General features: G+C 46.0%; 1 protein-coding gene across 1 annotated transcript in view; it reads right to left on the reverse strand.

The window, feature by feature from the left end:
* Positions 1 to 14,797, reverse strand: part of LOC116705671 (dynein heavy chain 9, axonemal) — a 144,167-nt gene that overhangs the window by 48,168 nt on the left and 81,202 nt on the right. Inside the window, exons 48-54 of the mRNA XM_032542041.1 lie at positions 11,205 to 11,366; positions 9,629 to 9,825; positions 7,882 to 8,044; positions 7,536 to 7,659; positions 4,178 to 4,320; positions 1,487 to 1,648; positions 1,031 to 1,264 (exon numbers count right to left, since the gene is read on the reverse strand). Of these exons, the coding sequence (XP_032397932.1) occupies positions 1,031 to 1,264; positions 1,487 to 1,648; positions 4,178 to 4,320; positions 7,536 to 7,659; positions 7,882 to 8,044; positions 9,629 to 9,825; positions 11,205 to 11,366 (1,185 nt within the window). The remainder of the gene's footprint in view (positions 1 to 1,030; positions 1,265 to 1,486; positions 1,649 to 4,177; positions 4,321 to 7,535; positions 7,660 to 7,881; positions 8,045 to 9,628; positions 9,826 to 11,204; positions 11,367 to 14,797) is intronic.

A 14,797-nucleotide genomic window follows, 5' to 3' on the forward strand; every position in this document is an offset into this window, starting at 1 on the left:
CACACACACACACACACACACACACACACACACACACACACACCCTCCACAAATTAAGGAGGACAAAAACATGGAACTAATGTGTCCTCTGGGAAGCAGATGACTCATACAACCCCTACCACACACACACACGCACACACACACAAACACACACACACACTTCTTAGTGTAGCGCAGCCATCAGTGTGGATGCAACAACATGCACAGGGTGCAGTAATGCTGGCCCTCTGCTATAAAGGCTCTGCTCTCTAATTAGAAGGATTCTCAATTACCATACAGCCATTATATATGTGTGTGTGTGTGTGTGTGTGTGTGTGTGTGTGTGTGTGTGTGTGTTGGCTACTTCTTACAGTAAAATGGAGATGAGAAATTAAAACACAGGACACTCAGTGGCTTTACACATTGATGTCAGTTATGCGTAAGGGGTGTGCATGTGTGTGATTTTGTGCGAGTGGGTTTAGGGTAGTAGGGGTGAAATGATGTGTGTTTGTGTTTGTGTTTGTGTGTGTGTGTGTGTGGTTTTCCATCCACTTGCACAGAGTAGTAGAGCCACTATAATTAGGGTTGCTTCACACTCAGACCTTGTGTTGCATTATTCATATAGCTCTCTTCTGCAAAGGTGTGGAGCTGGTGAACATTTGGACTAATGGATCCAGGTGTAGATATCCAAGTAGGGAAATATCAAATGATGCAAATAAACATTACTCATGGCAAAATAAAGAAAGGACAAAAAGTCTGCCAGGTACTTTTCTGCTCTAAATATAGCTCTGTAAGGTGATTGGCTGCGTAAATAAATGAACCTTGTAGCCTTGTACAGTTTTTAAAATGTTACTGCTATTATTACTACAATCACTACTACTATTAGTAGTTTTACCACTATTACTGCAATCCACTTGTACTGAGTCGTGGGAAATCTGGAATGTAAATATGGGTCCCAAATGCTAGAAATTAGAAAATGATTTTTAAAGAGGTTCCAGATGTGCGGTGCTACAGCGGGTCAGGGTGGAATGTGAGAGGTGAGCAGCGGCACCTGAGCGGAGGTGCTGTTGAGCTTCTGCAGGCCGTTCTCCAGCCGCTCCATCTTGGTGGTGAGATCTTTGCTCCTGTGACCCAGCAGACTGCCGTACAGCTTGATCTGCTCCAGGAAAGACTTGGGTGTGGTGTAGTTGTAGCGGCGCTCGTTGGCCAGGTACTCCTTGGACGTTTGATTGACACTCATGTGGACGTATGCCATGAATTTACTGACTGACTCCTTCACCCGGGGCTGCAGAGTTATAAATCACAGAACTGGTTACTTCACATTATAAGATAATTAAAATGGCTGTGCAGGTTTGGCTGGAAAGCAATATATCCTGATGCTTGGGCTCCAGAATTTAGTTTCTTTTGAAATAATTATCACATTCTTTGTGCCGAGTAGCCTGACGACATCAGTTGTGTGGGTGGCTTCATCCCTGTGTGTGTATATTAACATATGAGCTGTTCTCACTTCGATGTTCTCCACCTCCTGGAGGAACTTGAAGCTGACCGACTCCAGCGCCTCCTGCGGCCATTCGTGGAACCAGTCGATCGCTGTGCAGTTGACCACGGCAGGGAACTTCCTGCTGCGGACCCTGAGTTTACTGCCCACCGGAGAGAAACACAGAGCCACCTGCAACACAAGCACAGCCAGGTCCAAACCACTGATCCCAGTCATGTTGTGGAGACACAGGCACACTGATAAAACAAAGGCAGGGGATTCCTGCTCTGATTAGCACTTCTTTATGGTCGAGTCAAATCAATTGTATTCATATAGCCCAATATCACAAATCACAATTTGCTTCAGAGAGCTTTACAATCCATCCAGCATACGACGCCCTCTGTCTTTTGATCCTCCATTCAGAGGAGGAAAAACTCCCCAAACACACCCTTTAATGGGGAAGAAATAGGAAACTGTGAATTAATTTTTTGCAGCTACATCATTAAGCAAATAAAGCCTCCAGCAAGCATGTGAATTAAAAGAGTGTTTTGAGCTGTGGGCTGCGTCAGGCTGATTTTCACTGTGGGAGACTAACAGCTGGCTTGTTGAGAAGCTCAGCCAGATGCTCGATACCATTAGAAACAAACATGCAGAAGCACACCCAAAGACACGACTGATGATAAGCGAGAAGCTACAAACTTATTTTACATTTCCTGTGACAATGGCTGCACACACTGAAGCTGCCGTAAGGCTACAGCATTCTCTGTATTCAACCAGGGCCCCTGGGGCAAAAACCAGCTGAGGGCCCCTAGAGGCGCTGTGGAAAAGAACGGTTTTCCTCCTCACTGTCCACCAAATGCTTGCTATTGGGTTGTTTGTTTGGTCTTTGTAAATTATAGAGTGTGGTCTAGACCTACTCTGTCTGTAAAGGGTTCAGAGAAAACTAATGTTAGGATTTGACACGATCAATAAAACAGAATTGAAATTGGAACAGTTTACGGACCATTTGATGTATCTAGAGACATGGACCACAATCCAGAAGACAGCCGTCAATTTACCCAGAATATGAATCAGATATCTGGCCGCTCTGCCCCTCCTATTGAGAGGACCCTGCTCTCGACTGGCATGATGCATGGTCTAACATTCCAGAAGCATCTCGCAATCCAGATTATCAGCAGATTCACTACAATGTCATACAACGGACATGTCTCACCTCCGTGAAAATGCACCATTTGAAAATAATTAATAGCCCTTTATGCACTTTGTGTCCAGTGAAAGCACAAGGCACATAAATTCATATGTTCTGGGAGTGCTCTGCTGTTGGTCACTTCTGGAACAATATTGCATCCAACATTTCCCCCTTGATTAATGTTACTGTTAATATTTGGATTCTGAAGGAGCGGCCAGCCTCCCAGCTCTGGACGTCCAGCTGTAAGACGATGATTTCAACCTGTTGGAAGCCTCCTCAGGTCCCTTGTCTTGTATCTGTCTGTGTGTGTGTCTGTTTCTGTGTCTCTGTTCTGCATGTGTTGTTTTCACCCCCCCACCACCCCTTTGTAACTCTTTGTGAATTTTATGTTTACTATATTATGTTTTCTGAATACAAAATATAAACAAATTTGATTGACAATAAAAGCATATGAATCAATGTTTTTGAGTCCTTGTAGCTGTATCTCTGGCTGCTGTATACAGAGTGTATGAGTTTATCTTACGTCTTACAACTATCCATCAAGTGCAATGCCCACAGCAGAATACACACAGAATCACAGTACTGCTGTACTACCTGCCCGCAGGTTTGCCATGTATCAATTACTTTGTGGATATTTCAATAAAAGGAACATTTATGTGGGATTGTGCACCTTTTAACCACATTATCACCTGAGATTCCCCACATAATGCAGAACCAATTTTAAAGATTTAGGTCATAGTATGCTACCAAATAAGTTTCCAAATGAATAAATCATCATAAACCAACACACACACATGGAGTGTGTTTTTACACTTCCTATCCAGTAATCATCTTGCAACCCCTTCAGCGTCCTCCAACGCCAGCCAGGTTGGGAACACTGCTCCCAGGTCTGATTGGAATAGTGATTTAAATGTTGGGCTCAGGATTTAAACCTGTCCCCCCATGTACAGGTAGTTCTGAATCAGATTGCCAACATTAGCCTGTCCATCCAGACAGCCACATTGTTAAAAATACACTCTTTACAAGCTTGTGCCCTTGGGATTGCCTTCCCAATTTATTCCCTCTCCAACCCAGGGAGGCTTGAGCTAGGAGGCGGGGGTGGAGGATGTGGGTGGTGGCGGTGCACACTGTAATAATGACAGGATGAACGACCCCCTGGAATCCCTCTCTCTCCGGGGGGAAACAGGCGGCTGACGTTGGTAAAATTATCTGGAGGTAATTGCCGGCTTTTCTGGTAATGCTGGTGAATTAAATGTGGTCGACTGCCTCCAAAAGCATTCAAGTTCCTCTGAAAACATCAGCACTAAAACATGTCGAGGGAAAGGCTCATCACAAAGCCAGAGGTTTATCCAGGAGGTTCTTTTTCTTTTGGAATGGTCAATTACAGTGCGAGGCAGCATGCTATTGCTATATTAAAATCAATTACAGGATTTGGAAGGAAAGCCAAGGAGAACACCCTCTTCTGGATGATGAGTAATGAAATGCAGAACACACACAGCTGTGTGTACTTGTCTGACTATCTGAAGGTTCACCTTGAGTTGTCTGCGAACCCGGTCGATGAAGAACCTCCAGCAGTTCTCCCTTGTATCCATCAGGCCCGAGCCACGGACCTCTGTCCTCACGCTGCCGATGATGTTCTCCACCTCGTCGTCTGGGAACAGGTCAGGAATCTCTCCTGGAATGAATGAAATCATCAGTTACCCTGGGAAGCCCGCTGAGGTCGTGGGAAGCTCATTGGGATTGATTTCTGTTGGGTGAGAACTTCCTAGAACTGACTTACCGTCTGAGGATCTGAACTGACACTGATTAGGCAACATCTCCACCGCTACGTTCTGGTTTAAAGAGGAATGTCTGCTGCTACGTTCCCCCTCTCATTCCCCCTGCTCTGGCGTTTCCCCCTCTCATTCCCCCTGCTCTGCGTTTCCCCCTCGTCATCCCCCTGCTTCTGGTTTAAGAGTACCTCTCGTTCTCTCATCCCCCCTTTGGCTCTGTGTTTTCCTTCCCTCTCATTCCCCCTGCTCTGGGTTTTCCCCTCTCATTCCCCCTGGCTCTGGTGTTTTCCCTACTCTCATTCCCCCTGCTCTGGCGTTTCCCCCTCTCATTCCCCCTGCTCTGATGTTTCCCTCCTCCTTCCCCTGCTCTTGTGTTTCCCCCTCTCATTCCCCTGCTCTGGCGTTTCCCTCCCCCTCTCATTCCCCTGCTCTGATGTTTCCCCCTCTCATTCCCCCTGCTCTGGTGTTCCCCCCCCTCTCATTCCCCTGCTCTGGTTTTCCCCCTCTCATTCCCCTGCTCTGGTGTTTTCCCCCTCTCATTCCCCTGCTCTGGGCGTTTCCCCTCTCCTTCCCCCTGCTCTGGCGTTTCCCCCCTCATTCCCCCTTGCTCTGGGCCGTTTCCCCCTCTCATTCCCCCTGCTCTGGGGTTTCCTTCTCTCATTCCCCCTGCTCTGTGTTTCCTCTCTCATTCCTCCGCCTCCCCCTGCCTGGAGTTTTCCCCTCTCATTCCCCCTGCTCTGTGTTTCCCACTCTCATTCCCCTGCTCTGGCGTTTCCCCCCCTCTCATTCCCCCTGCTCTGATGTTTCCTCCTCTCTTCCCCCTGCTCTGTGTTTCCCCTCTCATTCCCCCTGCTCTGGCGTTTTCCCCCTCTCATTCCCCGTTCTGGCGTTTCACCTCTAATTCCCCCTCTCTGATGTTTCCTCCCCCTTTCGCCCCCCTCTCATCCCCCTGGTTCTGGGTTCCCCCTCTCATTTCCCCCTGCTCTGGTGTTTCCCCTCTCATTCCCCTTGCTCTTCGCTGTCCTCTCTCATTCCCTCTCTGGCGTTCCCCCTCTCATTCCCCTGCTCTGGCGTTTTCCCCCCCCTCATTCCCTTGCTCTGGCGTTTCCCCCTCTCATTCCCCCTGCTCTGGGTTCCCCCTCATTCCCCCTGCTCTGGGCGTTTCCCCCCTCTCATTCCCCCCTGCTCTGGCGTTTCCCCCTCTCATTCCCCCTGCTCTGGCGTTTCCCTCCCTCTCCTCTCATTCCCCCTGCTCGGTGTTCCCCCTCTATTCCCCCTGCTCTGGCTTTTCCTCCTCTCATTCCCCCTGCTCTGTGGTTTCCTCCTCTTATTCCCCTCTGCTCTGGTGTTTCCCCCTCTCATTCCCACCTGCTCTGTGGTTCCCTCCTCTCATTCCCCCTGCTCTGGTGTTTCCTCCTCTCATTCCCCCTGCTCTGACCCGTGTTGGCTATGAATCTTGTGTTTCAGTCTCAACGGCTCCAAACGGAGACCTTTGGCAACGCCGACACTGACGCCAACGTTCCTCCTCCTGATTGGGTCTTATTGGTCACAGTGTCTCGTTCTCTGAGACTAAAGCCACTAATGTTACCATGGTAACTAACAGCAGATGGGGGAGTCTCCACGCTGCCTCTTGTTTATGTCCAGTATACCAGGATGTTGATGACATATGAGGTTTGGGCGTGTTAGTTCTTCTACTGGAGATAAAACACTCGGTGCACCGAGATCACTTTTGGCTTTATGACCAAAAGTAGCGGTGGAGAAGGAGCCGTTAAGACTCTGTCAAACCTAGGTGTGTTGTTAGAGGTGGGGGCAGCAGCAGTTCATACAGGGGGATCGTGCAAATGCAGAGATGTGCTTTGAGTCACAGCAGACACAGGACTGTTGACATATACCCCATCTGAAACTGTCACTATCTCACCTGATCTGATCTGAGTCTACATGTTTGTGCTCTTTTTGCCCTAATGCCCCTCTGGTTGGCTACAGGCTGATTTGCTGTAACATTAGCGCAAAAGATAAAACCAGACCTTTACTGTAACCTGGTCCGATAGCCAGACTGATCAGTTTTTTGGTGTGACAGTGTTCAGGTCCGCTGGTTTCTGTTTGGGTACCAACTGTCCCACTGACGTCATTTTCATCATTATTAATCATTTTTAATCAAACATGCTGATGATCTTTCAACCTCTGGAACAGTAATTTCACAGTAATCACAGTATTTGGCCAGTAATACTGAAAGTTGGTTGTTGGTTCAAACTGTAGTCAATGAGCACCTGGGACACATGGTAGATATGAGCAGCTAGTCCTCGCTCCAACTGTGGGGGTATCTGCTGGCATGTTGACCCCTTTTGCTAATTCAAATGTTATCTTATAGTCAACACTGTACTGGATTTCTTTTTTTATATTTTTTTGCACTGATTGCATCTGAACATCAGTGATAGGCGCTGTCATTGAAGCGATGGAACGGAGCAGACGGCAGGTTCAGAAACACGTCACGTTGCCGTGGAGTAGTGACACTGTGTTCTGCACTTCTAGCATTAACTGTAGCATGTAGTGTAATAGAGTCAACAAACTCACTCAGTAATTTCAGTTACAGCAATATTAATCTAAAATTAGACAACCACCACAAGCTACCGGTCACATCAGACCAGACTGCTGCAGCAAACCCCCGAATGTACTGAACTGAGGAGGTATCTTATTTTATTTATAAGGGGGAGACTGGATTCTTTTTTCCTTTTAGAAGTACATGCTCTTGCGTTATGTCTTCAGATTTTAAATGGAAAGTAGTGTGCTAAAGATGTTGTATCTGTTGGCTTAGGCCATTATTTCCAGTGTTCCAGACACATTATATTGTACATTCCTTTGTGCATAATAACGGCCACACTATTGCAATGCCAAGATTAATATATTGATAATAGCTCTATATTCATTTACATGGTGCTATGTATGACAGCCTTCAAATGTCAGCTATAAATCTGGATGGGATTCCAGCCTTGCTGCAATTCTTCACAATGATGTGTTGTGGTTGATAGGTGATGCTGCAGAAATGGCATCACAGTGATTTTTTGATATCTCTCTTGCAAAAACATGACACACAGTAATTAGTAGTGAATCCGACTGTTACCTGATGCCAACAGATCGTTGACCAGAACGAGGAACTTCTCGTCTGCCACTTGGGCGTCAGTCATTAGGAACACGGTGCCAATGTTCTTCACGCCAGCTTTGATGTAGAGGGACGCCAGGTCACTCTGGGGGGCAGGGAGAGAACACCATGGAGTGGGAGAGGGACACACATAATGAGATTGGGCTGTTATTCTGCCTTTGTGGATTACCAGGACAGGTATTTCACTCAGATACACCTCCATGTTCCCATTTAAATCTTTTAACACTTCATATGTGACGAATTAAGCTGTTCAGATGGCTGCTGTTTTGCAGTGTGGTATATCTTTGCAATGTAATCCCCCTCAAACCTTGAGGTCGGCGATACTGTATCCTTTTCTCAAGGTGATCTGGAAAACCTCCAGATTGGAGATGAAGGCGGCCAGTCGGGTCAGACTCTGCTTGCCGCTGCCGCCCACTCCGACCAGCAGCGCATTCCCCCGCGGAGACTCCAGGATTCGGTTTATACGGCAGCTACATGTGGAGGTGAAGACATTAGGGGGAGGGAAAGATGGAAGGGTGAGCCAGTGAAAGACAATCTCTGACTCACCAGACAAACAAACGCAGGTAGTCTGTGTCTGCTCTCTCTGCCTTTACGCCATCTTCACCACTCAGATGTACCAAATGTATCAAAGAATCGTCGTGCCTTTCATTTGTGTTGCTTCATTTGAGGTTGTTGCCAAATGCAATACAACACACTTCACAGACACTTCGTCCCCCAGTACAGTCACACGCCGCAACTTCCCTAAAGGCCGTGACACACCAACCAGACGGATGTCCGTTGGCAGAAAAGCCAACCCCTCCGAGCCCCCCCCCCCGAGTTGGCCAAACAAAGTGACTCGGAACACACAGACACTGGCAGCTGATTGGACAAATGCGCCACGTGGGTCTGGTTTCTCCAGAAATTCAAAGCCAGACCGTCATAGTGGCTCGTTCAGAATCCAATCTCATATTTTACTAAAATAGTTTGTGTTTCTGAAAACATTTTGAGGAGAAAGAGGCCCTGCAGCGGCTGAATCTTCATCTCAGATCTCGACCTTAGTCCCCGCCTTCCAACCGAGCATATCAGGTCAGCCAAAATGAAGCCGCCGGCCCCCCGACGGACGACGGTACGGAACGCACCGACCAGACTTGACAGAAACAGTGTGCACAATGGTTGCTTTTCCATTTTTTCCAAGAAGTTAGAGGGGTTAATAGTTTTTCATTTTATTTCTTTACCTGTTCTGTGTTAGCCGCCATGATGCATGCTGGATTACTTTCAACAGATTTGCTGTCTTTTGACAGTCTGTAAAATAGAACTGTAAATTTTTTTATTTTTTTTATTTAACCTTTATTTAACCAGGAAGTCCCTTGAGATTGAAATCTCTTTTTCGAGGGAGACCTGGCCAAGACGGCACACCAGTTACAATTTAAACAAATACAGCACAGACAAAATCTCACATAGAGGAAAGGACAGGTCACATAGGGCGTTACATTTTTGAATTACATGACATTTTAACATGGCCTTAAATCTTCCAATGGGATAGATTATTTAAATGGATCAAGTTTTGCAAATATTCCAAGACCAAGGAGCGGAGTAAGAGAAGGCTTTCTTCCCAGTCAGTAAAAACCCTTGGAACCTGGTAAGAGCGCCACCTGGTGGAACGGAGATGAAAATGGGGGAATTTAGCTGAGGAGATTAACAAAATATGCCGGCAGTTTACCCAACATGGCCTTGTATAGAAAATATAAAAATGAAGTTGTCTACGTAGAACTTAGTGACGGCCAGCTACCAGTTCTACAGCGTACAATGATGAGTACGTGCATAAGAGTTAGTTAAGAAGCGCAAAGCACTATGGTACACAGAGTCTAACAGGTGGAGAGTACTAGAGGCAGCATGCATGTGACAACATCACCATAGTCCAAAACACTATCCTTAAATCCTAAAAATCCTAAAATATCTGGGAAGTCAGTTGAGTTCCTTGTCAGACAATCAAGAAAGTGACAAAAACAACTTTTTCTTTACTCTTCCTTTACTCCCCCCACACAGTCTCTGGGTTTTCTAGAACTTGCACTCACATGTGAGCCATGGCGTCCTCAAACAGCACCAGATTGAGTGTGGCGCTGACCTCGTTGTAGCTGTCCAGCACCTCCAGCAGGGTTTTATTCAGGCTGCTCCAGGACTCAGCAGCCATGTACCTGGCCTCCCCCAGCCCACGGGCAAAGTGGCAGAACAGGTTCATCTCCCTGGTCTGCTCCAGAGTCTCCTCCATGTCCTCAAGGAGGGGACGCGCGCACAAACACACACACACACACACACACACACACACACACACACACACACACACACACACACTGCAGTGGTAAACAGACAGGCCTACACACACTAGCCCTGTCTCCATAACATTATTGTCTAGTGGAATCTTTTACATTGTTTGAATTGGTCTTCACAGCATTTTAAAAGAGTCCTGAAAGTACTTATTTAAACCAACCAACATCTTCCTTTAAATACATTTAGAGGCCTATTAATATTATTATTATTGCTGTTTTTTTTCTATATGCATTTATTTTCTCCTGTGTCTTTCTTGGTGAAGAGTCGGCCATGTCACATGGAGCCATGCCCTTAGTCTGCTAATAATGCTTTTTGATTAGACTTGCATGTAATATGAATCAGGGTTACTGATGTGTGTGTAAAATTATTGATGGATACATCCAAGTTGAGTATATTACATAGACGTGATTATTTCCTGCAATATGCTGCCTGGAGATTGCCACTTTTCAAGCCCCTGGAGGGTTTTTAGGCAAATCTCCTTCACATTCCCTTGCGAATCCTATATTTCCTCTTTTTATTATACGTGTAAATGAAGAAGCAAAACAAAAAAGTCAGGAACACAGCTGAATATCCCAGCTGTGCAGAGGGTGACCTAGTTCATTTTCTCCCTCAGATAAGAAAGTTGGGCCCCAAATATTTGAGTGGAGAGATCGTGGGCCTCATAGGGAGCGCTTGTTTTCTCCGCTAACTTCCACTGGCATAAAGCTGCAGTAGGCATGATGAATGAAGACTATGTATGTACATTGTGTTCCAGTGCAGTTTTCATTATCATAGTATCAAGTATACTTCCTAACAGTGCCACAGTATCTAAAGGCTTTCTTGTTTGCATGTAAAAATAGCAGAAAGCATGCTGCATATCGCTCTGTGGCACAGGGCAAAGTGGCCTAAGTTTACGGAAGGTGAACACTCTGAATAATAGATTCTGGAGTGGTGAGTATTATTCTACCTCCCTCTCCGTGTGTGGGTGTGTGTACACATGCACACGTCAGGCTCTTCATTGTGGCATGACTAGTGTGCATGCCGTAGAGCCAGTAGAGAGGTAGTGAGGGGAGCAGTGGACAGAAAACCATTAAAATGTTTTCCAATTTGCCGGGCTGACAGCGCAGACCCTGACAGCCAGACCCCATACCACCCGGATTAATATTCTCTCCAACCCTCTACTGACCCCCAGCATTCCTTTTTCTCCTCTCCTCTTTCTCCTCGCTGTGTTGGCCACTGATGTCCGGGTCCAGACACAAAGCAGGCAGCCTAATGATTTCCCCCTCCTCCCCCACATCCTCCAGCCTCCCCCTTTTCCTCTGCTGAACTTTGTAAAACTCTCACCTCATAGAACTTTTTCACTGTGTCCGCCTGCAGCTTATCAAATGCCTGGAAGTCCTGCTCCTCCAGCAGCTTGTCTCTGTAGACCCGGTTGGACTCGTGCAGATAGATTTTCAGCAGGTCTGGAGGGGCTTTCAGACACTCAGCAGTACAGAAGAGAATGCCCTGGGCGGAGAGGGGAGAGATGAAGGTTTGGAGTTTGATTCCAGAGGCTGATTTGGCCAATATACACACAAGGAGGGAAGCACAGCTCAGTCTCTGTGGGTAAATCAATGGCTATTAAGTGAACTAGATGTTAGCTGGTGTGCAAAGAAACTCAGAAAACAACTATAAATAACACTGCACCTCCCCACCTCCACCCTCTGGTCACATCTCTTATCTTTCTAACTTAACTAAAGGGTGAAAAAATGTGTGTTTAGTGACACAAGACAAGAGCAGGACACCAACCGTCAGTCAATGTAGCACAGAATATTAAATATCATGAAATATAGAAAATTGTATTTGTTTTTGGTGTGCAATATTTGCAAATGAAGTCCTACGGAGACAACGAAGAGAGAGAGTGTGCCAGACACTCTGAATGGTTATGGAGTTATTATACAGAAACCAAAATAATGCTACATTTTAGAAGGATGCATGGTACGACTCAACTCAGTTTTACTCACTTTTGCTATCATTACTTTGATTTCCCACTGGAGTACGTACCCCCTCAGTGGAGGCGGGCTTCTCAGCTGATTGTCATAGCGACAGCGCATGAAACTGCTGTGACATCATCTTCAAGACGACACAAACACAGTGTGTTCTCTCTCTGGATCCTTTCATCAGAAGAACGTCTTACCACTTCCTCAATAGACCACAGCAAGGTTGTAAGACATGGGTCTTAAATCTGGATTGAGTAACTACAATAATAAAACCGTGATGGAAATAAATAAAATTCGTAATGGAATTTTCTAGTGCCTTTCAAGGACCCAGGGGCGCTTTACATGAAGGCAAAACAATAAGCACAGAAACCAAACGAAACCCAACTAATAAATGGATTAGTAGTTACAAAGTTGATGGAAAAAACGGATTTAACTGAGTCTGTAGGCTGTGATGAACAGGGGGGATGGAGGTGTTGTCTGAATATGTCCAGGGACGTGGTATTACAGCTTTCTCCTGGAGAGACTTCCAGATGTTAGACGCTGCCACATTGAAGGCTGGTGTGGCGAGTGGTTGGGGGACCTGTGTCCGTGATAATGCTCATATATGTGATCGGAAATGGTGGTTGAATTAGGCTGGTAGCTGTAGAGGACATAGTCCTAAATGAGGTGATGAAAGAACTTGCAAATATCAGAACTTTTTTTGCCAATGGATTTCCTGAAAGGCTACGGAGCAGATCAGTGAGCTTAGTCTAGGTGGGGGTAATGCGCCTTAACATGTCTGAGAATAAATAGTGTTTTTCTGTTTGTAATTTATACTCTCTCCATCCTTAAAGGTGCCCTGCCACACAAAACCGTTTCTACTTGCATTTGTATGGTCCATGTGTGTGTGTGTGTGTGTGTGTGTGTGTGTGTGTGTGTGTGTGTTCTGAAAAGAAGTAAGAGGAGAAATCAGGCCACTCACTGGTCCCTGGTCAGGCTGACGTCATGTTGCCAGAGCTCATTAATATTCAAGAGCTGGGTAAAGGATGCTGACAGCCAGGCTCTCATTGGCTAGCTGTTAGCCAATCAGAGTCAAGCAGCTCAGCTTGTTGAATATTATACTAGAATGTCTTGAAAAAAGGTACCCACGGTAACCAAGTTACAAAGTCCATGAAGATATTACCACAAAGTCATGAGATACGTGTAAAAAAATCCTAAATGAAAAAAGAGAATGATGACAATGAGCGTGAGTGTTGAGGGGATGCTAGATGATTAATGTGTCTCTAGAGCAGACCTGTGTGATGTGTATGCTTTCCCACAGGGCCGTTCATTCTGCAGTCAGGCACAACTCTGCACTATGTGGGTGCCTCATACAACAGGTGCCGTATAGGATGAGGAAGGGGACCCCTCTGCACGCGGTCACCCAGGAGGCAGAGGCAAGCAGATGTTGTGTGCTCCAATCAACAGAACCATCTCTGGGGGTAAAGCCAGCTCAGTCTGATCTGCCTTCATATTGGAGCTAAATCCACTGTGTAATGGTACAGAGGGGTGGTGTCCCTGTGTGTGTGTGTGTGTGTGTGTGAATATTTGCATGGTTATTCGTACTGAAGATTCAAACTGAGCCAGAATGATTGCTACTCTAAATCTACAAAAGTCAAGATGTTTTCCAGAGTATTTGTGAATGATCTGTGTCTTTCTACTCCATTTCATTGCTTAATGGTGTCAATCATGACATCCCACATTTATTGTGTAGTGTGCTTGAGCAAAACAAAACACCATATGGCAACTCTATATAAGAGTCAACTCGCAGGCTTAGCTGTTCTTCGTACCAATCAAAAAAACAGCACAGCGCTGACAAACTGACAAGGAGAGAGAACTTTGTTTTCCTTCTCTCCAGCTGAGTTTGCGAGACTATCTCACCCTCTCTGTCCTGATCTGTCATTGCTTTGTTCAACGCAGAGGTGAGTGATGAGAGAGTTGTGGGTGTTGGGTCTGTTCGTCTGTGGGGCCGTCTGCAGCAGACGAGCTTCCCTCGGACCTTGACAGATGCTCCGAGCCCCAAACAATGCTTCCCCTGCTAACAAATGCACCCAGCTGACGTGGTGCATGAACACAGCATGGAACATCATACAGGCATATTGTTCAGTCAGTGCAGTCAGAGTCTCTCTGCATCACAGGTCTCATGTACTGTCTTTCTTTTTGTTTCCCTTGTCTCTGTCCTCCTTTTCATTACGTCCATCTTTCTCCTCCCACGCCTTGAGCTTCGAGGAGCTCATTTAGGCTGACATGGGGAAGACGAGCCCTCGGATATGCCTGCTGGTCATGGCAGAGAATGAACATTGGCAAACAGAGATCTTTGACAACGCTCCCAGTCGGATGCCAAACTGTTTGTCTTGCCCTGTAAGTGGAATGTGGCTACTATACTTCAGTTATAGTACGTCCAATTTAACATCCAAAGGGCATAGTGATGGTCCTGTTCATGGAGAAGGTAGAGAGACACAGAGAACCAAGGAGAAAGATGGAGTACTGCAACAAAGTAAGTAAGTGGTAAGAGACAAAGTAGAGAAAGTAATGGAGAGAAAAAGCTTGGCATTAGCTCCATCTTACTATCCAACACAAACCTAGAAGAGAGAATGTTGTCAGCAAATAACAGCAACGATACTCTCTTAAAGATGCAACCTTGAAGGTTGTCTGGAGACGCTCCTTCTGTCACATTTAAAACACCTTTACCAGGTGTGTTGCAAGCTCACACCGAGTCTCTGATCTCAGTTTCCTGGCTCATTAGAGGTGATTATAATGAGACAGTTGTCTTTGGATACTTGTCCAGGTTCCAATCACAAAAAAGTTGCCCAATTATTTCAAACATCTGACACGACAAGCCAGAAAACACTGAGTGACAACTCCTTAGGCCTCATGCTTGAGCTAACCTCACGCTAAGCTACCTGACTAAAGGAAACATTAGCTCAGACTGCTAAGCTA

This window comes from Etheostoma spectabile, chromosome 17, assembly GCF_008692095.1.
Source record: "Etheostoma spectabile isolate EspeVRDwgs_2016 chromosome 17, UIUC_Espe_1.0, whole genome shotgun sequence".
Lineage (NCBI taxonomy): Eukaryota > Metazoa > Chordata > Actinopteri > Perciformes > Percidae > Etheostoma > Etheostoma spectabile.